Source organism: Eriocheir sinensis, chromosome 26, assembly GCF_024679095.1.
Source record: "Eriocheir sinensis breed Jianghai 21 chromosome 26, ASM2467909v1, whole genome shotgun sequence".
Taxonomy (NCBI): Eukaryota; Metazoa; Arthropoda; class Malacostraca; order Decapoda; family Varunidae; genus Eriocheir; species Eriocheir sinensis.
The window spans coordinates 11,766,935-11,793,173 of NC_066534.1; the positions used below are offsets into that span (position 1 = coordinate 11,766,935).

General features: G+C 40.7%; 2 protein-coding genes and 1 long non-coding RNA gene across 3 annotated transcripts in view; 1 reads left to right on the plus strand and 2 right to left on the minus strand.

Moving 5' to 3' along the window:
• Positions 1–2,003, minus strand: part of LOC127003768 (uncharacterized) — a 116,975-nt gene extending 114,972 nt beyond the window's left edge. Inside the window, exon 1 of the mRNA XM_050870779.1 lies at positions 1,565–2,003. The gene's annotated coding sequence lies outside the window, so the exon portion shown is untranslated. The remainder of the gene's footprint in view (positions 1–1,564) is intronic.
• A 3,382-nt stretch (positions 2,004–5,385) lies between these two features.
• Positions 5,386–9,381, plus strand: LOC127003772 (uncharacterized). The gene is made up of 2 exons (XR_007757392.1): positions 5,386–9,273; positions 9,306–9,381. It is a non-coding gene; the product is annotated as an uncharacterized LOC127003772 (long non-coding RNA).
• Positions 9,240–25,593, minus strand: LOC127003770 (ubiquitin-associated domain-containing protein 2-like). Its single transcript, XM_050870784.1, has 8 exons — positions 25,441–25,593; positions 19,045–19,175; positions 18,531–18,613; positions 18,074–18,223; positions 17,376–17,544; positions 15,948–16,178; positions 14,915–14,975; positions 9,240–13,561 (listed from the first exon to the last, which is right to left on the minus strand). Exons 1-8 carry the CDS (start codon positions 25,478–25,480, stop codon positions 13,419–13,421), a joined length of 1,008 nt encoding a protein of 335 aa, XP_050726741.1. The 5' UTR covers positions 25,481–25,593; the 3' UTR covers positions 9,240–13,418.
• Between the last annotated feature and the right edge of the window lie 646 nt (positions 25,594–26,239).

The window sequence follows — 26,239 nt, forward strand, 5'->3', positions numbered from 1 at the left end:
GGACAGGTGTGTGTGGCAAAGACTGGGGAGAGCACAGGAATTCGCGGGAAGTGTGACGCAAGCAAGACACACCGGCACGTCACACCATTCATGAGTTTTGACGCACGCTTGCTGAATATACTTTTCTTGGGGGAGGGGAACTTTTTGAGTGGTTTACGTACGCTCTGCAACTTTCATTGACGTTTGTATCTTGGAACTGATAGGAGTATAATTTTATCGACATGTTTCCCACCCTCAATTATATACTTTTTGCATTCTATTGTCACTCCTACGATACTGACACTGACGGAATTAATTTAGAATAGTCTTAATAATGAAAATAATTCGCTTCCAGATGTTTGATGTGTGAGAGAGAGAGAGAGAGAGGGAGAGAGAGAGAGAGAGAGAGAGAGAGAGAGAGAGAGAGAGAGAGAGAGAGAGAGAGAGAGAGAGAGAGAGAGAGAGAGAGAGATTCTAGCACAAGGCAGCGAAGACCACGTAATGCTACGTCATAAATTTAACTATACTGGGCAAAGTGCATGAAAAGAAGGAATGTTGTGCTTTTAATAGTAAGCGATGTCAAAGGGATTGGTAACAGAGAGGAAGATAATGAAAGGGAAAATAAGAAATATAAGGCCATGTAAAATTAGTTGAGTCGAAGGCCGGAGGTCAAGGCAAGGGGCAAGGTCCATGTCCACTTGAGAATACAGAGAATAAAGCGCTCTGAATAGTGCGATCGACAGCACCACTTATTAAATCACTTAGACTCAGAATACGACTCGATTTTCTCTTTTAGACAGCTTGAGCTTAATGTCGGAAACCTGCACTCTTCCAATTTGCTCTCGAGTAATCACAACGAACCGTAATTATCGAGATCAACTCTCATCTAGACGAACCAACTCACGAACGGAGGCATGTCTGGACTCTGGACTCTGGCAAATCATTCAAGTTGAAGATAATTACATTTTGTGGAGTGAAAGAGATTACAAAAACGGAGGAAAGAATCACAAGTGGCTGTTAACATCAAATAAATTAATGTGACGAATACTTCGTAATCTGAACACATTAATTAACCAGATGAGCTACATGTTTATTGACGTTATCGTGAACTTGTCCTAAAACAACAACAAAAAACTTATATTATGCTATTTTTTTATTGAACACTAATAGTGACCAGTGTATTACAATAAATATGAGTGCGTATTTCGAAAAAATCCCACATTGTCAGACTTTGATGTATAATAATAACCAAGTTAAGCGCTGTGAAAAAAGGAGCACGCCCCGCACTAGTGTCCCGTCTCTGAGACACACACCCCTTCCCTCCACAGACCTAGGAGGGCATGGTAGAGTCTCTTTGGTATTAAATAAAAGAGAGAGAGAGAGAGAGAGAGAGAGAGAGAGAGAGAGAGAGAGAGAGAGAGAGAGAGAGAGAGAGAGAGAATAAACATTTCATTTAGTTAACTGCCTATGGAAGATTATGAAAAAGTAATGCACAAAATATTACAACGAACTGCTTACATCCTAATATGGAAACATCACATCTTTCAATCCTAGCAAATGTTACGTCATCTTACTCAAGCCTTACCTGCCTTGCCGCCACCTGCAGGGCTGCGCGGGCTTCTTTTCGTGAGGGGCAGCATATTGCTTTGAATCGTTCCGTAGGTCCACTTCCTCTCGATCATCTCGGCTATATCACACACTTTGTTTTTCAATTTAATTTTTCCACCTATCTCTGGTTTCGCACTTGTTTTGATCTCCACACTCATTCCTGTGGTTTTCCTGGAGGTTTAAAGGTTAGTAGAACACTTTGATGACAACAGAAATGCAGTTGGTTAGGCAGAAAACGAGATATCGGCGAGTTAATAAACCCAAACTTTGACTAATCTTTCTCTCACTCGATTGCAACACTCGAATATCCACTTTTTTTCTGTTCGATTCACCAATGCCAAGCTGCCATCCGCCTCCTCCGCCACTAGCAACAGCCTCTTGGCCACTTGCTGCTCCTCCGCCCTCCCCAGGCTGCTGTACACACGCCGCCACCATGCTGGCGTACCAAGCCCCGTGACAGCACCCGTTACGCCACATCAAGCAGAGCGTCACGTCCCGCGCCGCTCGAGACTCGCAGAATGTTTTGTTTACTCTCGCGCCGATGACGTCATGATGCGAGCTGTTTCGGACTATTTGCAACGGCCCTTCCCACCTTGGTTACAGCTGACTAATGAGCCGAGGAGTAAGTCCATATCCTTATCAATAGCTGGCAGAAGCTAAAAACACAGAAAATGGGGTGGTCCATATTACCCACTTGTGCCATATTGCCCCACTTTCTCCTATATAATTTTTTTTAGTGGGTGCAGACCCAATATGTTTTAGTCCTAATACACATATTCATTCGATTTCATATTTTCTTTGGTGAGCTACAAGGCAATGGCACACACAGTTTCCCAATAACTACAGTACCTTAAATTTTCAAAATATTTATTATGAAAACTTGCAAATGAGAGAGTGTACGGGAATATAACAGATAGATTTCTGAGGGGGGTAACTGCCCTTACAGACGCCCATGGACGATGGTAATATTTCTCGGGCATATCCCGCCCCGTTATACACCAGTATTTAGTATGAAAGCCAGAAATAGTAATGCGACATTTGTGTGGGAAAGTAAATACGGTGACCCAAATTTAAATATTTGTGGACTTTTTTTTTCTTTTTTTTTACGTTTCGGACCATTGCGCCGGTAGGCTTTCCTGGTGGAGCCGTCCCTGGGTGGAGCTTGATGGTCAGCTCAAGCCCGCTATGGCACAGGCAAGTGTTTATCGTGACGCCATCTTGCTTGACTCATGCTGTCCCCCAGAGCTCATCTTTGAGTGTCTCGGTTAATAGATAGTCTTCAGGACAGCATGTGGGTAGTCTTAAGCCACTCGGCGGTGAGTGAAAAATCCCAGCTGTGGCGGCTGGCAGGAGTCCGCGTCCTCCTCCTGGACGCGGCGCCGACACGCTAACCACTTAGCCACCGCCCCCCTAGTTTTATGTAAGAATGGAGGTATGGAAGGTGAGGACTGGTGCGGGAAAGAGCAGTGAAGGGCAGACAGATAGGTAATAGGTGCATTGGAAAGAAAGGAAGAAGTGTGAGCATGGAGGTAAAGAAGGGAATAAGGAACAGTATTACCCTGCCAACTCCGTCGTATGCACCAGAGATGTGGACATGGATGCAGCACAGCAATCAAGAACACATGGAGTGGAAATGAGTTATATAAGAGGTGCATAGTGTTTCAGGATGAATTGGAGATAGTAATGAAAACGTGTATGAGAGGTTTGATATGGGTATGACAGCGAAAGGAGTGGATTGTGGAGTGGTTGAATGTGTGAAGCGTGGTAGTATGCTGAGATGGCTTTGACATGTGATGAGAATGAATGAGAATGAATTTGTGAAGAGTGTATGAGGGAATTAGGATTGCGGAAGGGTGTGTCAGGGGAAAACCACCTGTGAAGTGGATCAAGAGGGAGAGCAAGTATTGAAGTGAGAGAGGTGGAATTAAGTAGCAGGATTGAGTGTGCTGAGTATGCCGGTACAGGGAGATGGAGACACTTCTGTCGCGGCCACTCCCGCAGGGGGTCGTAAATATAGATAGATACAGATAAAAATAAATCAAACTTTGAGCTTCCCTTCTTCCTTCGCATGGGTCACATGAGGGAGAGTAATTGAGTTAAACAAGAATGTGCCGGCCACTACAATTCGATTAAAGTAAAACGGCAAGGAAAGAAGGAAAATGGCACGGCGATGTATGGGAAGATGATAGATCAGTAAGAGGAGGACTGAAAGCTATTACAGGATGGACAGATTATAAGGAAAAACGTAGATTCATTGAAGGGAGGGAATCATATGTTAAGGAGAGGTGTGATGATTCTACAAGAGAACAAGAAAAAAAGATAACTCAGCAGGATGTGATGGTGTGGTGTGAACAGAGGAACTGGAGACATGGAGGACAAAAGAACGCGAGCCCAGAGCTGGGATTGGTAGTAAAGGTGCAGAAAGAACATCAATCTGAGCAGAAAGAAGTGTTGGGAGAGTGAAGTTTAGGGGAGGGGATAGAAGAGAAGAGAGGGAATTACAAGTGAAGCCAGGAAGTTGGGAAAGACCGAGAATAGATTGCATGATAAATGAAACATAAAAGGGACAGAAGGGGAGATGAGAGGAAGGTAAAGGGGGAGAGGAGAGAACAGGAATGGGGTGAGAAAGTTTATAATTGGAGAGAAAAGAAATGGGAGAATTGGGGGAAGGTCAAGAGATGGTGAAGAACCTAAGCAAGAACATGATAGACGGTACATGAAGTTGAGTGATAAAGTAACGGGCGGCAGTGGGATGAGAGCAACAGCATGACGTTGAGCTACAAAGTCTACAATTGAGTGAGTGAGTGAGAGGGGTAAGGTGAGGACGTGCCGGCGTGAGCTCCAATCGCTCCTTGGAACTGCTGAGTCGACAATGACGGACAAAACCAGAGATTTCTGTTGTGTCTGTGAAGATTTTACAGGCGAGAAGTGGATTGCATGCTATTTGTGTCCAAGGTGGTGTCATGTGAAGTGTGCTAATTTGACTGGAGTCAAGCAGGATAATGTACCTAAAATAAATTGGATTTGCACTCCATCATGTCTTCATAAAAGCGCCTCTCGCTACCAACATTGTTGAAAAATTGAATAAATTCAAGCAATAATTATCAAAAGAAATGTCTGTGGTTAAAGATGAGGTTGAATCTCGGATGTCCAGTGTCAAGGATGAGTTGAGTGAGGTGGCAGGCGTGATTTGTGATGAGCAGGCAGAGTCGAGTCGCGCCAGTTTTGCTGACGTAGCCACTAGCCAAACGTAAAAGGATGAAGAATCTCCTTGTCGTGAAGGCCTCTGATCAAGACAAAAAGGCTACCGAGTTGAAAAATGAAGTTTCCCAGGCATTACAAGGTATTCAGATTACTGATTCAAGATTCACGAATGGAGGTAACATTATTATGAACTTTGATGATGAGAACACAAGGAATGAAGCACAAAAAGTGTGGGAAAACTAAGGCCAAAGATCATGATCTGCAATGTGCACAAGGAGGAGACCGGGGATAAGATATTTGACACACTGTTAAACAGGAATGAGTTCCTACACTCGAATCCTGGAGTTGAGGGGAAAATTAAGAAGATTTTAAGCAAGCCTACTGCTGGTGGCACAATGCACTATATTTTGAAATGTGATCCAAGTGTTGATTCATAAACATCATGACAAGATAAAACTAGAATGGGGAATGTACACTGTGAGAGATAGATACCATGCAATCATATGTTGCCATTGTCAAAGACAGGGCCATCTTGAGGCCAACTGCACTGCCAAGTACAATGGAGAAGCCCCAATTGTTACAAGTGCACTGCTGGTGATCATAAATCAAAAGATTGCTCCATGGCTGAGAGGAAATGCATAAATTGTGTGAGGTACAAGAAGCCTGAAATCAACCACTCAGCAAATGACCAGTGTTGTGTAGTTCTTCAAATTGAAATTGAGAGAATTCGTAACATAACCGATCATGGATATTATTTGGTGTTTGAGACTCGAAGATAAATTGTGTGTGATAAATATTCTGTGAGTTGGAAATAATCGTTGGACATTGAATTGTGATAATATAAAGAAAATATCAGATAAATGGAAAATGAAACAATGGATATTTGTGATACAATAAAAAGGAAAGATATTGTGATTAGCACGAAACAAAACATGGCCAAATGACAATAATGATGCCATGTTTATCAAAAGGGCATCAGTAGGTTATCCATGAAAGCAATTAAGACTCACTCACTCACTACGACGTTGTGAATAAGTGCATATCGAGGATTATTATTGAGGCTAACATCATTATTGCTGACAGCCCTGCAGAGCGCTGCGCTGACAGTGGAGTGGGGCCTGAAACCTCATCAACAATAAATGGTAAACAATTGTGGAAATAATCTTAACACAGTCGGCAAAAGTCATGGGAGCAAAGGCCTCTTAAGGAGAGGTGAAGTTTGGTTGCAATCATGTGAGTACAAAGTGGGAGTGGAGAAGAGTTAGAGGCTGAAGGAATAGAGGATGGAGGGTCAAGACTCAAGATCCAAGATAGAAAAGTGATTAGCTAATGACACAATACAAGTATGGGAAGTGGAAGAGAAAACCAGAGAGGAGGAGGGGTGGAGGGAAACAGCAAGGGAGGATATAGGAGAGAAGGACTGGAGAGAGACAGCAAGGAAGGAGGCTGGCTGTGACAGAAGAAATTGCAGAACAGACAGAGAGGGGGTGCCTCTTGATTTGCCTTACATCCCTTTGGCACACCACTCACACTGTATAAAAAGGGGAGATAATGGGAGGCAAAGGGGGTGAGACAGATGAAGAGAGGGAAAAATAAATTTTAAGTGGTTTTCCAAGTAAAATTTGTTGGAAGATGGAGAGAAGTCTGAGGTTAAGAAAGACTGTAAGGTCCCTGCCCCAGCATTGGGTAATGATCCCCGATTCTGAAGCACCCCAGGGTGGCAACAAACTTTGAGATAAGGGGGAGCTTGAGGGAACACTCTTTTCCTTTTGAAAGACTTTTTGGCTTATGTAATTCATGATTTAGTGATTACTATTAGAGTATGTTAATTTTTTATTGAAAAATTATGAAAGTGTATTCCATAAGAATGAACAGAGCTTGTGATGACGAGCTTTGTACGGCTGTTCTGTGCTACACACTGCAGTGATACATGTTTATTTATGTGCTGGGTGGTCATTATTTAGTTCAGAAAAAAAGAAAAGAAAAAAAAAAAAAAGCCAATTAAAAGAATTAGTAAATTAATTATGAGTTACAATTTGGAGCCATATGGCTACTGAAAAATTAAAGGAAATTTTGTTCTATATATTTTTTTCTGGTTGTAACAGTTTAAACGTTAAATAAAAATGACACGTTGCTAAGATCAGCATGACATTTTTTGCATAATTCTTGCTGGTAGCACTTGATCCACAAAACTGTTGTCTTAAAAATCAAAAGAATTAAATAAATATATACATGAAAGAACAGACAGACAGGTTCAGATAAATAGATAAACAGATACATGAATAAAATTAATTAATGAATAAAATAAAGTTCAAAACTGCAAATACCACATACAATGCATGCTTCAAATTAACATTGTTTGGCCACATCATCAACGTGAACTCAAATAATGATGAGGCTGTATCTGGTTCCTACTGTTTAATTCATAAGAGTTACACATCATGTAATTGAGTTTTGTTCCCAGTGTACACTTCATCCTTTTCATTTTAATGTTATTTAACCACCGATTCACACACTTTATATTATGCTACTAGTACAACTCATCATTCACACATTAATACATCCTCATAATCCCATACGCTATCAATATTCCCACACACTGTTCAAAAAATTTCAAGCAATTTGAATTTGTTATTGAGTGAGCAATGGAAATTCCTGTTTCAATGTGCAGAGAACTAATTTTGTCAGAATTAATGTGACAGGTGAATCTACCTTGTGGATGTGATATTGGTACATGATGTGGGATGTGTACTACCTGCTGTAGAGAAAGGCTCAAGTATGGAAACTTCACAGTGAAGTGGAACATGATGTGCCAGCTGTGGCAAGAAAGGTTTTATCTTCATTTTTTTGTTATGAACTGGCAGATCAAATGTTAAACAAAAAGTCATTCCCTCCTCCCCATAGCTAGTTTATTTCCCAAAGTGCACTTGTTCACATAGCTCCCACAGTGTCTCTCATGGAGAAGACTAGAGGTGTTAAATGATATGACAAAGCCCTACTTGAGCTTGATAGGGTTGGGATCCAGTCATGGGAAGCACTGACAGCTTTGGGGGGTGTTCTAGGGTGGTGGGGGCATGAGGCACTCATGGACAAGGGGTCATTTTATGAATTATAATGTACAATGGGACAAGCTATAACATAATAGTCTAATTAATCTTCAGATTAGTTGCCCCATCCCATCCACAAACTTGACGGGGGTGGCTACAACAGACATAATCTATGTATACCTGACCAAGCACTCACACGTTTCTCCCATTTCTGTTCCACATCTTTCACCAGCATATTTTACATATTCCGAGTTTACAAATTTTCTTCTATATCTTTCAGTTTAACATTATGACATGGCACATCTTAAAAGTATTCTTAAATTCTGAATATGAGTAACAAAGCATAAGGGAATTCTCCCAAGCAAGATTTTTATCTCAAGTCTTATTTAGAATGTCCTGGGAAATACAGTATATCTAAGCAGCTTTTTATTTGTCTTCAAGTTAGTGGCTGAAAGGCTTCAGTTTGACAATTGATGAGCTGATATTTCAGGCCATTGTGTGTTTTTAACAAGGGATTCTTACTCTCCTTGACAACAGATTTTCCTCCATCCACTGCAGCAATGAACATGACTATAAAATTCTTCATTTATACAAACAGTATAATTCTTACAAAAAAATCTGTTGCTATGTATTCATTGTACACAAAAGAAACTAGTCGAAGTTCTATGCAAAAATGTATTTTTAACTTGATAAAAATTACACTATATGGATACAAGCATTAACATTCTTCACTGACTTTATATAAAAGATTTCATTATCAATTACAATTAGTATATCGAAATATATATATCAATTATCAGTTCACTCCATTTACATGTCTTTTTACAAATATATATGTATATGATGATCACATTATGTAAGGTTCACATTATGGTAGACACTTATGTACAACTTTAACCTCAACCAGCCTCACCAACAGAAGCAAAAAATAAAAAATAAAAAATAAAAAAATAATAATGTGACAGCCAAAACAAGACAAAGGCGATCTGTGGTGTGTGTGTGTGTGTGTGTGTACTTCATCGTGGCCTGTTCACGAGTTGGACTCACAATTGCCAGCAAGTATCCTCCCGATTAGAGCAAGGCTCATTAGTTGATCTCTGGGTACTGCCAGGACCTTATGCACCACACAACTCATCCCCTTTGCTCTAGGGGGGACAGTAACCACTCCTAGTCAGTGGAAACAACCCGGCCTGAGCGGGACTCGAACCTCTGGCTGCACACACCACGAAGCCTGGCAGCGCAGCACTTTATCCAACTGAGCTATCAGAGCAGTGTGTGTGTGTGTGTGTGTGTGTGTGTGTGTGTGTTCACATACAAACTTTTATTGCATATATTTTTCTTAACCATTTTTGGAAGGGCAATACCTAATTTATGAACAACTTATTATCTGGCAGATTTCTGGTGTTTGTGTGTGTGTGTGTGTGTGTGTGTGTGTGTGTGTGTGTGTGTGTGTGTGTGTGTGTGTAGAAGAAAATTCTGTCATTACTTCCAGCATTACATTTTTTTCCTTCAAATATTTATGCTCTTTTTCTGTAAAATACAACTTACATACATTTTATTTCTTCACTTCTGCATTGTTCTGACTTTATATAACACACAATTGTTAGAACTCCCTGCAGCCAACAGCTGCCTTTTATGTATATAAACACACACAGACACACACACACACACTTTTTCATTGCATCTGCATCTTACTAAAAAGTAATGGAGATTTCTTTTCTTTTTTCTTCAAAATAATGAATACAATCTCTCTCTCTCTCTCTCTCTCTCTCTCTCTCTCTCTCTCTCTCTCTCTCTCACACACACACACACACACTACATTCACTGTGGAAGCCAAAGTAATTGTTCTATGAATGTGCACTGTAAAATGACGAGGGAAAAAAAAAAAAAAAAAAAAAAAAAAAAAAAAAATCAAGAAATGCAGGTCCTAGAACAAGACTTTGTAATCTCACTCTGTGCCTGAACTCAGCATGGACTTTTGGGCTGAAACAATGACAATGGTCTTTCAGTATTGAAAAAGCCACGGCCATGACCACGGTTACAGCAAGTGAATCGCAAATCACCGTTATTCAAGAGCCACACATTTTTAGGTCAAACATTAGTATTATTTTACTTTACATAAAGATGATGATGATGATGATGATTTATGATTTAATGAATGATAAAATTATTACACAACAAAATTCAACAAAACTCATGACACAATTTTCCTGGTTTTACATTTTTGATGAATATTTAAAACTTCATCTGCTGTATCATACACAAATCTTCATAATATTTCTGAAATAAACATGTTGCATAGATGTTGACATATTTTATTACCTTTGTATTTGAAACTCTCAAAAGAATGCCTATGGTAAAAGAGGCTTCACTTTCTTCTTGTCCTTGATCTTGCATACTTCAGCCTCTCTTCAATTTTTTCAATATAACACAATAGCATAGCACAGTAGTCCACTATTGCCCCTTTCCAATTATACCTCCATACACACAACCATGGAACATTACATATAGAAAAAACTCTCAACTTGGAAGATTTAAACAATTGATCCTTTGAATAAAAAAATAACCCAAAGCTCCCGATAACCCTTGACTGTCACTTTTGAAAATTGCTGCTAAGTGATGTGATATGGCATGTGAGTGAGTGGGGATGTGCTGCTACATTTTTGTCCTAGGCTTGTTGTGCATGCTTGGAAATATGAAAAATAAAAGGGTGTTTGCATGATGTGGATGCTTCAAGAGTTCCTTGACTATGGAAGTCTCTGATTCAGAAGATGAGCAACATGCATTACACATGTTCATTGAAAGTAACAATTACCTGTTTAATGAGCAAATGGCATTGTTCCCACATCAAACCATACTGATAAACATATATTTTCTGATAAATCGATCATAAAAAAATGTAGTAGTTAAAATGAGAAAGAATATTTTGTCAGCCCCTCTCATCAAGATACCTTGATTTCAATGGGATACAGGAACCCCCGCTGTTCAACAGACTTGTGTTCCATAGAATAATGAATTTATTGAATAATGAACCTATTTTTCTCATATATAGAAATAAGGAAGTTACGTTCCTAACCACCTTTTTAAAAGTTTAATAAAAAAGGAAAACAAAAAAATTCCTGAATTCTTCTGAAATATTCCTGGCAGCTGCTTTGTCAGGGGTGGCTCCATCACCTGGAGTGTATTCACTTGGACACCATTCACTGAACAGTTCAACTAATGCTGCCATCTTGGCCCAACTTGTGGTGCAAGAAGGTGGTGTGAGCCTCACGGGTCATGGAAGGTGGGTGGTGGAGCATTAAAATGTCCTTACACTAGTCATGGAAAGCTGGAAAGTTTTGTCCAGGCTGGATGCCCATCCTGGGAAAAAAAGGGCCCCAAATTTGCCCATTCCACTCATCCCTGCCAAGGATGGCACTGTGTTTCCCTGGGCAAATCATGCTTGGGTAGCAGAAGCTAATGAAGGTCAGTACTCTTCAAAACTAGCTGAGCTAAAGTATTAAGGCATATAAATAATGAAAGAGAATACTACAGCTTAAAAATATAACATTACAGTTATCTGAGAAAATTGTGATCATGAGCTGAACACTAATAAATTTGATGAGACCCGCACCCTTGCTTGAACTTAGAGTTTGAGGCAAACAAATTTTTATGGTGGTTGCAACGATGAGGCGAGTCTTTCACCAATTACTTGTACAGGCCAAGTATTTAGCCAGAATGTGTCAACCTTTGACTTGCCAACCCTCCTGACATTTGTTATTTTGAGGCTTGTGGCAGGATCTGCCTCAGACTGGGTGGACAATTCTTTCTGCAATGTGGCCACTTTCTCTTGGTGAGCAAGACTGGGGCAGCCTCCACCCTGCAGAATACTGCCTAGCACAGGGCTATCAGTGACTCATGTGACCTTGGCTTGACATTTAGGTGAATGTAAACATTGGGCAAAGATGGTGGGCAAAGGGACTGTACCACCAACCACAGCTATTTGAATGTGGGCAGTGTCATATCATTTATGCCACCATCAGTAATGCCCTATCTCCTTCAACCTCAATAGTGGCTGCTTCCAATACACAGTCACAGCTTATCTGCCAAGATAAGCTGTGGAACTGATGCAGGAATGTTGTGAGGGGCTCCCATTTTGGTAGTGCATCAGCTGATCAGACTGCAGAGTTCAAACGAGTCTCATGAAATTTATCGCCACAGTAGACATCAACTAACCTTATTGCCATGTAGGGGAACCTCTCATCTTATTCCTCTATCCCCACCATCTTCAGTAGGATTCTATGCAGCATGGGCAACAAGTCCTCATCATCTGACAACCTTCTTCCCTTTCCATCCTTCAGTCATGATGTGGCTAAGTGTAAAATCATTATTTAAGAAAGTGTCAGTAAAATGTAAGCTCATTCAAAATGTAGAAAGTGACAATGAAGATGAAATACCAAGTGAAAAAATGCATTACCAACAAGATAAGTTTTTACCAAAAATATTTACTGATGGTGATCTTTCATCATTATCTGATGGTGGTGACAAAGTCTGAGAGAGTAAACAAAAATAGAGGGGAGAAAAGGAGACAGCCCAGCTAATAAAACCTACTCAGTTGGATTGGCTTCCTGGCACCCAGGCCAGTCTGGCATGCAATATGAAAATTGATATGTCAAAAAGGGTAAGACTGCATGTTGAAACAACAAAAAATAGTATGTAAATATAAATATTGAAAGAGCGAAATGTTGAACAACGGGCGGTTACTGTATATGTTTCATACAAAAGAACCTAATAACACAAATAAATGAGCACATTAAATAACTGTATGTTCTGACTTCCACTGAACAAAGCATGGCAATGAAAACTATACAATGGAGCAGCACAACTGAAGCAGCAGCAGCAAGACCTTTCAGTTCAAGCACGCAGTTCTGAAAGTCTGTCTTTCATATCAGTGCTGGGAGACACAAGAGGAAGTCCATCAGTGTTTCCTCTGGAGTAGAAACACAGCCTGACACACTGCAAGCTGGTGATCAGCAGCAGTGTGGTAAGTGAACCTATGATCTGAAGCTATTCTCTTCCTTATTACCTTACTATAATACTTAACATGTGGACACCCATCCACAAGGTCATAAAAAAGTATAAACTTATTGTCATTTGAACTTCCTCTCTCCACATGCTGTGACTAGCATGAACACATTTGTGAAGTATGCAGCTACCTGGAACTCAACACATTTTTTTTAACAGGTATGAAGACTAAATACAACTGCAGACAGCACAGTATAAAATAAATATAATAAATAACTACACATCATCAACAATACCCATCAACCTTAAATGTAAAATGTAAACAATAGGAAGAACAATGACTCAGTCAGCTGGAGCCCAGCCAGCAGACCCAAGACAAGTTGAGTATCATTCTTTATTACACTGTTTCTGGCTGTAAGTGAACCCTTACTGTTTCAATACAAGTGGGCAGCTTCGAGTGCTGCAACATAACTTCCAATTTGCTTATATGCAAATTTTCATGCAAGCAGCATTCACACTGGATACATACATGCATGCACACAGGCACTCGAGCACACAGCTACATATCTATGTTTATCATGACTCCTGAAGCAGTAAATGTGTGGCAGTATTGACATCATTGTTGCATGTCTGCAGTGCGTTGATAACTCTCTGCCGGTCAAAGCCCATTTCCACCAGTGTCTGCACTTGCTCCTCCGTTGGTGGAGGGTTGGGTTGGGCTGAGGAAAAATATATAATCATTATAAAAACCCAAAGTAAATGTAGCGTCTAAAACCAAATATGTATATGAAGAGGGCTTATGGAAATGATCAAGTACCTCCTATTGTCCTTAAAAACTGTACTTCTGAGCTGACACACTGCCTGGTCAAATTTTTTCACTTCTGCCCATCAACATATATCTTTCCTCCTTCAAACTTATGTCCTATAGCTTTACTTTTCTCTATTTACTAAACCTTTAAAACAAGCCTTAATAGGAAATTTCTTAAGCATCCATCAACATTCTTTATTGCTATTAGGGAAAAGGCACCAATTCTACAGGTGATCCTGCCTCCCAAATTGATTCTTGGTCACCTCTCCCATTTCAGGGACCCTTGTCGTGTCACTTTGTATATCCTGAAAGATTTTGATCGAGTTCAACATAAATCTTTGCTTTATTAGCGACCCACGGACAGATTTTATTTCTCTCTCTGTTCTAATCTCAAGTTTCCTTTCAAGTCTATCTATCTCAACTGTGGTAGATGGTAACTACCCTAGATCTAAGAACAGTGGTATTACACATGTTTTCGTATGCTTTATTACTCTTTCAATTTTTCATAGTTCATTAATTGGGGAAAAAAAAAAAAAAAAAAGGCAATGCACAAGGGAGCTTTAAGAATGGGAGGGGATGTGTTGATCAGATCTTTGAACTTTAAATTTTAGTTTAAAAGGATCTATAAAAGGTACTTGCTACTTTCATAGTCCTGGAGAAGGCCTTTGACAAGATTGACTGAATGGGCTTATGGGACGTCCTGAGGATGTATGGAGTGGGAGGGTGTTTATCTGCAGGGATCAAGTCAGAAACGCTGACGTGGAATGTAGCACAACAATCACTGATACTCACAGTGGAAATGAGCTACATAAGACTTGCTTTTGGTGTCAAAATGAGATGGAGAAAGTACTGAAAATATTTATGAGAATTTTGGTATGGGCATAACAGCAGAGTGGATTGCGGAGTGGTTGGATGAGTGAAGTGAGGTACTCTGAGATGGCTGGGAAAATAAATATGGCAGTGAGTGATAATAATTTTGTTCTATGGGCTTCCATATGAAGTTTCGGCTGACACAGAAGAGGCAATTTTATCCATGTTGAAAGACAAAGTAATAACATTTCATTGTAATTTCACTTTGGGAAGACTTGTTTAAATTTAATTCAGTAATGAACAGTGGATACCAATGCTCTCCTTGGCAGAAATGACTCACCATAAAGATAATGATTTTCTGTCAAGTCTTTCATAAATACTAATGTGTGTGTGCACCCACAAGCACACAGCAACGCTTATGCATAGACAAGCAAACACAAACATTAAATCTTACCTGGATTGTTTTGCCTTCGGCCAATAAAGTTTTGCATGAAGGGATGTACGGCACCATTGGCCTACAAGAAAAATAAATTGTTATTTTGCATCGTTCCTTCATTCCGTTTATAATACAGTCCTAGAATATTGGGACAATTTGACAAATTGGAAAAGAAGGTGAAAGGAAACATGGGCCCAATGAGGTGAATGCATTCCCAAATAGTTTCAGTAAGGCTTCTTCCGAGGAACTGAGGAACCTCTGGTGCTGGCATATAAGTAGTATATCTTATAAGTTATGCCACATGGGAAATGGCTCTGTGGTGTAGTGGTTAACATGCCTAACTACAAATCTGAGGGGCTTGGATTCAAATCTCGGGCTGGGGAGACAGCGAGCACCCCATCCAACATACTGCGGATTTTCAGAGGTGGGCAAGTGCGGTACTTAGTGCGGTTGTACCGCATCACAAAAAAATAATGCACTACCGCAAAATTTCTGAAAATACTGCACTACCGCAGACCGCACTAAAAAAATCCTGCAGTACTTTTTTGCAGTACTTTGAAAACTATTGAAGACGATATTTGCAGCACAGCATGCTCACAGAAATGTTTTTTTACAGTACATAAAACTCAATCAGTTAATCGGTATCAGTCATCAGAATCAGTGATTCAATCATTCTGACTTTTAAGTTATTGTTCAAAATTAAACTACACTGCGAGTCTTCTTTAACCTGTGGGGTGCCGGTCATTTCAACCCCGGACCCGTCCGTGGTGCCGGCCGATTTTTCATTGTACTATTTTAAGCATGTTTCCTTTGTTTGGATAGCCAGGATAGGCACTGAAGTATTTTTTATTTTGACTACCGCTACCGCAGTACCGCACACTGCGTACCACACCGGGAAAGAAAAAAATGGGACCGCACTACAGCAACTGCACTACTGATTTTTCAGTACCGCGCCCACCTCTGTGGATTTTACATGGAAGAGCAGCCACACGATAAGACACAAATCACACACCACCATGGAAAAGATAAAGCAGGTAGGCACAACACTCACCCCTGGTCTGTTGCGCATCTCTCTCGCCCTGTTCATCATCATCTGCTGTTCCCACATTTCTATCTGCTCCTGACGCTGCAGCTCCAGAGTGGCACCTGCAGGGCCTTCTGGTGGGGGTGGGGAGGCCAACAGGCGGGCTAGGGTGGCACTGGCGCCCCGGGCCAGCCACCCAGGCACCCATGGCACCTGCTGCACGTACAGGATGTTGTAGCGGTAGAAGATCCCAGCTATCTGCATAAGTGGAGAACAAAATGGTCAATATACAAAATAAACTTTTGAAAATAAAATGTCCAAAGACAAGATGAAGTAACAGAAGGAAACAATGTAATTGCCTGTTTTTTGTAACAGTCATTACAGCTTCTTAACCTACAATGGCATTACATTCTGGTGAATGAGTCCTAAATGAAAACTGAAATGTAATTTATAAAACCTCTACAATTCAAAGTCATTACTCATTAGCTTCACTCTTCCTGTTCCTAGTGGTCTAGCAGGTCTCAACATTCTTCCTCTCAAGTATTCTTCCATTTTGTTTTGTTTTTAAGGAAAGGTCTGCAAAAATTAAGGTGCATCTTGTATGCCATTAATGTGTGTAACCCTATTTGTAGTGTATCTTGTTTTGTGTGAATGACATCCAGGCTACTCAAGTCCTTTAAGGCTTTATCATTGCTGGAGAGTTCTGTCTTCCATAGCATGTTGTGAGTTAAGTTAATAATTAAATTGTAAACATACAGTTCCCTTTCATTTCCATACCTGTTGCTAGATGAGCAAAATGATTCTGTGAATAACTGTAGAAAGAGTAAGGGAGATACATTTCCATCCCTGTCATATCACACTTCACAAAACAATAGTTTGGACAGGCATAAGATAAGAATGCAAAATGGCAAGTTTGTGACGAGTGAAAAGGGAGTATGTATGAGTTGCATAGAAAGGATGCAGGGTGCCTCAGTGACTACTGGTGTGATGGATTGATAGGAAGTGTGTGTGTGTGTGTGTGTGTGTGTGTTTACCTAGTTTTTTTTACTGTGTCCTCTTGTGTTTCAGGTGTTTATTCCTTCTCTTAGTAATAACTCCTCATTGTCTACTTCTTCCATTTTACTCTATTTCATAAATTTGTATTAGGTCTCCCCTTTCTCTTCTTTGTTCCAGTGTTGGTAGGTCCATTTCCTTTAATCTTTCTTCATATGTCAATCCCTCCAGTTCTGGAACCTTTTTTGTTGCCATCCTTTGTATTCCTTCTAGTTTTCTATTGTGTGTGTGTGTGTGTATGTGTGTGTATGTGAATAAACAGGAACAATCAGCCTCCTCTGTCATGGCAAACCTCTTAGGTGAGCTTTGTGAGGGAATAAATCATCAAAACTAAAGACTGCATGATAAAAAATAAAAAAAATATAAAAAATAAATAAAAAAGATACACTGGCTGTTACTTACAATGCCTGCACAAGCTGATATGGCTGTCGCTGCAGAGGTGGAGCAGACTTGGAGCCCCAGCAGGTACGTGAGCGTCTTGCCGGTGATGGGGATGCCCAGCACACTGGTTTGGGCCACCCGGGGAATGTCAAACAAGTAATTGACAAACAGAGGGAATATCACACCATATCTGAAAAGTGGGATTGCTGCATCAGAACTACTGGCATCAACTGGGTCATGGACAGTAGAGAGAGACAACTATTATGCTGGTCCTCTTTACCTTAGTCCATACTCTTCTCCTATGAAACTCTCCTCCACCCACCTTTAGAAAGCAAAATAATACAATGTAGCCAATAACATAGACAAGTATTACATGATCAAATAAATAAAAAGAACTAAATTGTGCCGTAATGAACACCACTGCGTCATTAAATTTTCTCTGATGAACTAAATTGTGGGCTATATTTTCAGTTTTTTCTTCTACATTGGTTTGGCCTTTGCTGTAAAAAAAAAATAATAATAATAAAAAAAAAAAAAAATAAATAAATAAAGTATATACTGTTCCTGGGAATGTACATGCGCTAGCCATCATCAACCAATAAAAAAGTTAGAGAAGTGTATAAGTTAAGCCCAACACCTTTGAATAATACTCATAAAAAGCGATGAAACAGATAACCATAGCTATTTAATCAGACGCACTGGAACACAAGGAAACTCACGGCCCTGGTGGAAGGAAGCCCCCAGAGTGGAGGTCAATGGCGAACCACTGCAGTGTGAGGATGGTGAGGACCTCCAACACAGTGGTGAGGACTTGTGAGGCCACCAAGAAGGAGGAAAACTTGTGTGACCCATACCTTCTCTCAAACACCCTGTGAAGGCCATCAGGCAAGCAAGACATCAGAAAGCAAATTGTTGTGGAATATGACATCGGTGACACTATGAAAGCACCTCGTTGCACCATCTAAGACCAACATATGCTTGATACTAGTCTTTGTTTTCACCTAAAAATATCAGTATATCCTTGTAAAAAACAATCATCTAAGCTCCATTTCATATGCCTTGCATTAGAGAGTAGTGACAGATTATATATACAACATTATGATACAACTAAATAGCAATAGTAGTCTAATACATTAGGTAAAACAATCAGTAAAATATTATTATTAATCAACTCACCTGAAATAATATATTAATAATGAACCACAGACAAGATCCTTAGTATCGACGAAAGATATTTTTGCTGACGCTATTCTCCAGATCTGCAATAAAGAGTGAGCATGTTCACCATCACGTCATAATGAATGGGGTGCTACCGAGGCCTTTGTTTGTGAAGTTTTTACTATATTTCCTTTTATAGCATAAATATAACAACATTTTACAATGACGCAATCTTTTCGCAGGAGAAAATTCAAGGCTAAAAATATGAATTCCAAAGGGGTTCAAATATCATATAAGATAAATGGAAATGTATATACTGAAAATAAATTGCAGTAGTGTAAAACATTCCAGTCATGATATCTATCTACATGATATGCATCATACAAACATACATAATGAATCAAATAACATGAATAACCTATATATCTCTCTAACTGTTTAGCATGTCTTTTTTGTTTGAATAATTAGCTGTGAGTCTGTCTCTGTCATGGTAAAGTAAAGGAAAACAGTGGGACTGAGCAGCAGAGCAGACCTCCCCCTTGAAGAAGACATCAGGCAACTTGCAGATGAGGTATTTGCGGAGGTGTGCCAGCAGCGGCACGTTGAGGGCGGTGCAGGTGAGGAACATGCATCCCATCAGGCCTTTGCTCACTGGTGCATTGTCTGAAACATAACAGAGACACTCAGATGTGAAGATATGAGTAACACAGCCAAGTGCCACTCCAGGATGAAAAGGAGTTCAGTTTACCATTGTATACACCCAAGCCACTCTTTTCAGGAAACAACCTTGAGAACCTGAGCTATAAATGGTACTAGGGCTGGAAATCCCACTGAATACTTGGACTGTTCAACTGTTCTGTAGTCTGGATATTCCTGAGCTGAAGTTTCAGTCACAGAGGTGCTCATGATCCACAGTGTGTGATGGTGCATAAAATATCGCGTGTAAGTGGAAAAAACGTGTAAATTAAACATTTATTTGGATTTTGGACCCCATGTTATTTCAAAAACGCATAAACCAAACTCACGTAACTCGAGAGTTACCTGTACCTGAAATGAAACTGGAAATAAAATACTAAAAGGAAGTGGCTACCACAATTTAGGTTAAACACAAGATAATTAGCACAAAAATGGGGATAAATTACAGGTATAGAGGTCCAAAACTGTGAGATGCATTGCCAATTTTCTCACTGAAATATTCATTAATGCTATGCATTTTCACACAGAATGCAATGATGTTGCAAGAACTTTCCAATATTACAAGATCCTGACATATATGGCATATGATGGCTGGTAAATAAATATATATATATATATATATATATATATATATATATATATATATATATATATATATATATATATATATATATATATATATATATATATATTTACATATATATATATATTTTTTTTTTACAGCAAAGGAGACAGCTCAAGGGCACAATAAAGTAAACATTAAAAAAAAGCCTGCTACTCGCTGCTCCCAAAAGAATCCAAAGAGGTGGCGAAAGATAAGTCAGCTTGGAGGAGAGGTGTCCTGATACCCTCCTCTTGAAAGAGTTCAAGTCGTAGGCAGGAGGAAATACAGATGAAGGAAGATTGTTCCAGAGTTTACCAGCGTGAGGGATGAAAGAGTGAAGATGCTGGTTAACTCTTGCATAAGGGGTTTGGACAGTATAGGGATGAGCATGAGTAGAAAGTCGAGTGCAGCGGGGCCGCGGGAGGGGGGAGGCATGCAGTTAGCAAGTTCAGAAGAGCAGTCAGTGGAAATATCGATAGAAGATAGAAAGAGAGGCAACATTGCGGGCGGAATTTAAGAGGTAGAAGACTATCAGTATGAGGAGGAGAGCTGATGAGACGAAGAGCCTTTGCCTCCACTCTGTCCAGAAGAGCTGTGTGAGTGGAGCCCCCCCACACATGAGCAAGGCCCCTGTATATGGACAGCAACTGTGCAGGGGAGAAGAACTGGCGGAGACGGTACAGAACGCCCAGCCTCGAGGAAGCTGATTTAGTAAGAGATGAGATATGAAGTTTCCAGTTGAGATTTTGAGTTAAGGATAGACCGAGGATGTTTAGTGTTGAGGAAGGTGATAGCTGGGTGTTGTCAAAGAATAGGGATAGTTGTTTGGAAGATTGTGTCGAGTGGATAGGTGGAGAAACTGTGTTTTGAGGCGTTGAAGGACACCAGGTTCTTCTTGCCCCAATCGGAAATAATAGTAAGGTCTGAGGCTAAAGTTCTGCAGCCTCCAGCCTTGAGTCGTTAAGTTCCTGAAGGGTGGGTCTTCTATTAAAAGAAGTTGAATAATGCACAGTGGAATCATCGGCGAGGAATGGATAGGACAGTTCGTTTTGGAAAGAAGATCATCAATGAACAACAGAAAAGAGTGGGAGATAGGACAGAACCTGTGGGACACCACTGTTAATAGATTTAGGAAGAACAGTGACCGTCTACCACGGCAGAAATAGAACGGTCAGAAAGGAAACTGGAGATAAAGGTACAGAGAGAAGGATAGAAACCGTAGGAGGGTAGTTTAGAAAGCAAAGATTTGTGCCAGACCCTATCAAAAGCTTTTGATATGTCCAGCGCAATAGCAAAAGTTTCAATATATATATATATATATATATATATATATATATATATATATATATATATATATATATATATATATATATATATATATATATATATATATGTATATATATATATATTTATATATATATATATATATATATATATATATATATATATATACAGTATGTTAATGAAACTTCATTCAGTACACATCAACAACTATAAAATGTCCACAAAATTTCAATCAGTGATCTTCAAGTTTAAGAGTCATATCTTACTGCACACAATGGCTGGAATCACCACAGCCACATCTCCTCTCAAGCATCACACAACATTCCCACACACAGATCAACACAGTCACTCTTCTAATATACCCTCACCTAAAAATGACCAATATGCATCCTTTAAAACGTTGAATTCTTGAACATCACACTCCGAAAACAGTACTGTTCCCCCCCCCCACCATGCATCCTCAGCCACCACCACCATGACTATGCATCTTCAGCCACCACCACCACCACCACCATGCATTCTTAGCCATCACCATCACTGTGCACAATCAGGCCCTGCCACCACTACCCACCTGAGCCCAGGGTGGATTGCAGCTACTTCCCCTGGTGAAATATATATAAGCAGTCAATTGTTTGTACCGTTCATGCCGATACATGCCTCATGGTATCACACTTCACAACCAACAAGAAACTATAGCGAGGATGCATGGACAGAGGATCTCAACTATATATATTGATTTATTTTTTTTGAGTGTGTAGGTATATGTAAAACAAAACAAAGGGATATCCTTTGGGGAGAAAGACGTAGGTAGTTGTAAGGAGAGTGAAGATATTTTAGCAATGACAATGGAATATACGGGAAAGAGTAGGGTGGAGAACTTGATCATGACAGTCTGTTATTTATGTCAATAGAAGGAAGAGGGCAAGGGTAGAGAATCAAAGGAAGACTGAAAGGACTAAGTTATCAGCAGAAAATAGTAAAAAACAAGTGAGTCGTAGGGAATATGAAGCACAAATGGGATACTATATTATTACAGTTTGTGGATTATAATGTACTAAAAATGGTAAAATAAACTAGAGCAAAAGCTTAACCTGGATATAGAGGGGGAAAGGCATCAGATATAGAATACATTCTGGTATATGAGGGGGCTAAGAGGATGGCCAGGGATGTGTGGATGGATGAGGGGAAGGGGGGGAGGGGGGGTTGCCTCCAGGGAGCAGTGGTCAGAGTACCTGGCTATGACTCTGCGGGCCTAGGTTCGAATCCCAGCCCAGGCAGTTGGCATGTAGTTCACCCAGCTGTTCATCGTCCCTCTCAGGATGGTCGATAAATGGGTACCTGGGGAAACCTGGGGTAGGTAAACTGTGGCAATCAAGGACTTCACATTAGCCCATGTTCCAGAGTAATTGTTTTTTAACCACCATAGGCTCAAAGGGCCAAGGGTACAGAGATGAGCACTACAGCCATGTGCAGCTATGCATATGCACCCACCTTTGCCTATACCTTACCATAGTTAGTGATCATAGAATGTTGATAATGAACTATGTATACCAGGGGCAGAGAAAGGAAATAGGGAACACTAACATAGGTTAGTGTTGGAATATGCAGGAACTGAAAACAAACGTGTGGAATGGTGAGTAGATGAAATGATTAGAGGGGTGTGGAGGGTACTAAATGAGGTGGCCAAGAGAACAGGAAAAGTAGGGTGAGGAAAGAGTAGGAAATTGTGTAACAGGTGGTGGAATGAGGAGATTTTTAAAGACTAGGAAAGAGGGGAAGGAGCTAAAAAAAACCAACAGGAGATGGTAATGAAAAGTGAAATGGAAAGGCAAAAAGCATGTAAACAGTATAGGAAAAAGCAGAGGGAAGTTAAACAACTCATTAGATAGGCAAGGACAGATGTGGAAAGATAATAGAAGAACTTAAGGAAAAGGGAGAGGAAGGGGGAAGGAACTGATATGCTTTCCTTGGAGAAGAGGAAGATAGGGAACACCCCAAAATTGAGAAAAATACTAAAATAGGAAATAGAGTAGTGAGAGGAACGGTAAAAAAATTTGGGCAGGAAGTCAGGGAAGGAGTGAACCAGTTGGGTTAGAGAAGGTACACCTAGAAACCAGTAGAAAAACAGATATGAATGAGAGCTTAAGTAGAGTTCATGGAATATGTTAAGAAATTGAAGAGCAGGAAAGCCGTGGGCAGTGATGGGATTCCTTGTGTCTTATAAAAAAAGGGGATTTGGGTATGGTAGAGGAACTGAACATCCTATATAAAAAAGCTATAAGGAAAGTGGAATGAGACTAGAACAATGCTGTTAAACAAAGGAGTAACAGAGTAGGAAAGAGTTGACTTCCTGATAGCAGCAGTAAGAGCACACAGGGAAAGTTTTCTGAAGTGGTAGAATGACTGAATGCTGTGAAAGGAACAAGGTTAATGGGAGAACAGAATATGTTCCATAAGGATAGGAGAGGGGAGGAAAGCACATTTATTGAGAATGCAATGATAGAAAGAATGAGAACAGGTGGGAAGGTATACTTTTATTTCCTTGGCATAAAGAAAGCGTATTATATGTTAAATAGCGGACTGCTGTGGCGACTGATGGCTAGGATAGGTGTAAGAAGATAGCTGGGATAATAAATAGCATATATAAGTATACACAAGCTATATAGAGCCTAGGAAATACAGACATAGGGAGTGGGTGGCCATGGAAGGTTTAGGCAAGGGGTACATTCTCCCATTTGCTATTTGTGATATACACGGAGAAACAAGCGGTAAGGTTGAGAGCGAGTGCCTTGGCTGCCTATGGTTGAGGAATAAGAAAAGAATGGACGGTGGTGTTGCTGGGACTGTGTGGGGAGAAAAGTGGACAGATATTGATGCGGTGAGTTTTGAGAGAAAACGTGGTGTAAACTGTAGATATTGGAGAATCTTCCATGACTCCTCTGTCATAGCTCCCTTGGGCTTATTTACTATTTCCCAGGTCACCAGGGGCCAGGCTGCCAAGCCCCATGTATCAATCAAATGCAGGAATAGACGTACTACCCCCTTTGACTCGACTAGACTATTCCAGCTTGCTCCAGTTGTGGGTACAAGAGGTCATGTGTCTTCAAGCTTGCTCATATTCGTTGTTCCCTTGAGTGTCGATGTCGTTTCTTCCCAGTTTGTGTTGTTGGCTCCTGGAATTCTCTTCCCTCTGCAGTTGTTGAGCTGAAAGACCTCGGTGCTTTCAAAGCTGCTCTAAAAGATTTTCTTGGCCACAAGTTTTACGACTATTATCCCTCACCATATGAAATGAATTCCCAATGCACTTTCCAGCCTATGTCTTATTGAATTATGTTCTGTTGTTTGATGAGCTTAGATAGGCTGGCGCATTGGTTGGTGAGACTTTTCGGTTCTTTGTCTGATGGTTTACTCTAGCATGGCTCACAGGGAAAGGTCATCCAGGTAAGAAATTAGGTGTATCCACCACTGGAACTCTTTGCTGGACTCCGTAGTCAGTGCAGTCACCATTGATTTGTTTAAAAGAGGTCTTCTTCACTCCCTGGGGGAGGCACTTTTCTCCTTTACGGATTGATAGGGGTTCTATTCGCATACTTAGTTGCTACAATAATCTGTATATGGCACACATTTCTACCCACTACCAATAGTTGTTATTTTGGTATAACTTTCATTGATGGGCTGGTGTGCCAGCAGTTCTGGGCTGCCCACATATAAGGTTGTGCCTATCAAGCCTGATTATTTTTACTGTGCATGGCATAGGGCCTAGCCAACCTGGTGAGTAAACCAGGGGAGAGGTGTGGAGTGTAGAACTGTATGCTGAGATGTTATTTTATTTTTATTTTTTTTATATGAATAGCTGATTCCAAAACGTCACCTGTAATATCAAGAGCAAGAACACCCTCAATCCCTGCCACCACCACAACCATCAACACCACCCTCAGGCCCTGCCACCACTCACCCTCCTGCGCCCTCAGGCCCTGCCACCACTCACCCTCCTGCGCCCTCAGGCCCTGCCACCACTCACCCTCCTGCGCCCTCAGGCCCTGCCACCACTCACCCTCCTGCGCCCTCAGGCCCTGCCACCACTCACCCTCCTGCGCCCTCAGCCCCTGCCACCATCACCATTCCCAGCCCCTGCCACCACCACCATTCTCAGTCCCTGCCACCACCACCACCACCATTCCCAGCCCCTGCCACCACCACCATTCTCAGTCCCTGCCACCACCACTCTGGAGGTCTATCACCATCACCACCACCACCACTCTGGGGATCCATCACCACTACCACTCCGCACCACCCTCGGGCCCTGCCACCGCCAGCACCACAACCATCAGCACCACCACTCACAAAATCCCGTGGTGCTGTACTGTGAGAGGATCGTCGCCATGTTCCCGGTAAAGCCAGTCCGAGTGTGGGTCGGTCAGTCCTTGCCTCCAGCCGCGGCTCCTGCAGGTCACTCTCCCTCCCTCCCTCTCTGGCTCGCCTCTCCCTCCCCCTCCCCCTCCATCAAAATAATCAAATGTGACAGTCAGATTATCAGCTTATGTCAGGATTTCCCTCTTAATTCCATCTACTGTTATGTGTCATTAGCGATTAAAAATATACGGCTTAATTCTTTCCATATGCATGTTCACCATGAAAATAATATCTGAAATACGTCAATAAACTGCAAGTAATGCTGCCTTTCTGTCATTGTATTTATAAGAGTAAAACTACTCGTTAAAATAAATGTTTTCAGTGATATGTGAAAATAATGTATTAGAATAAGGAAAACGTGACTAAAACTTCTTATTGTTGGACAACACTTGTTTTTGTTGTTGTCATTTTGTTCGTCATGTTAATGAATTGCATTATAGTTCGCAACGGTATTGTATACATTTAAAAGAAATGTTTAGGTGATATATAAAATACATATTACCTTTTTTTTGTGCTACTTCCACATGTATCCTTATCTGTATGATCACACACTACTGCCTGGGGGCTGGGATGGCATGCTCCTCCCTTCTCCTTTGTTGTTTACTTGCAACAATAAACTATCGATCAATCAATCAATCCTTTTGTAATGCATTGGTTTACTACAGTTGACTATTGCATGGAGGCCGTGGTCCCATGTCTAATGGCCCTCAAAACACTGATGAAGAGGATA

Excerpts from the sequence above, each read along its gene's own strand:
- LOC127003770 (XM_050870784.1), bottom strand. The coding sequence starts at position 25,480 with ATGGCGACGATCCTCTCACAGTACAGCACCACGGGATTTT. Across the intron at positions 18,224-18,530 it reads TTATTAATATATTATTTCAG|GGTGTTTGAGAGAAGGTATG; the intron begins GTGAGTTGATTA and ends TGGCCTTCACAG. Across the intron at positions 14,976-15,947 it reads AGATGCGCAACAGACCAGGG|GCCAATGGTGCCGTACATCC; the intron begins GTGAGTGTTGTG and ends TTTTTCTTGTAG.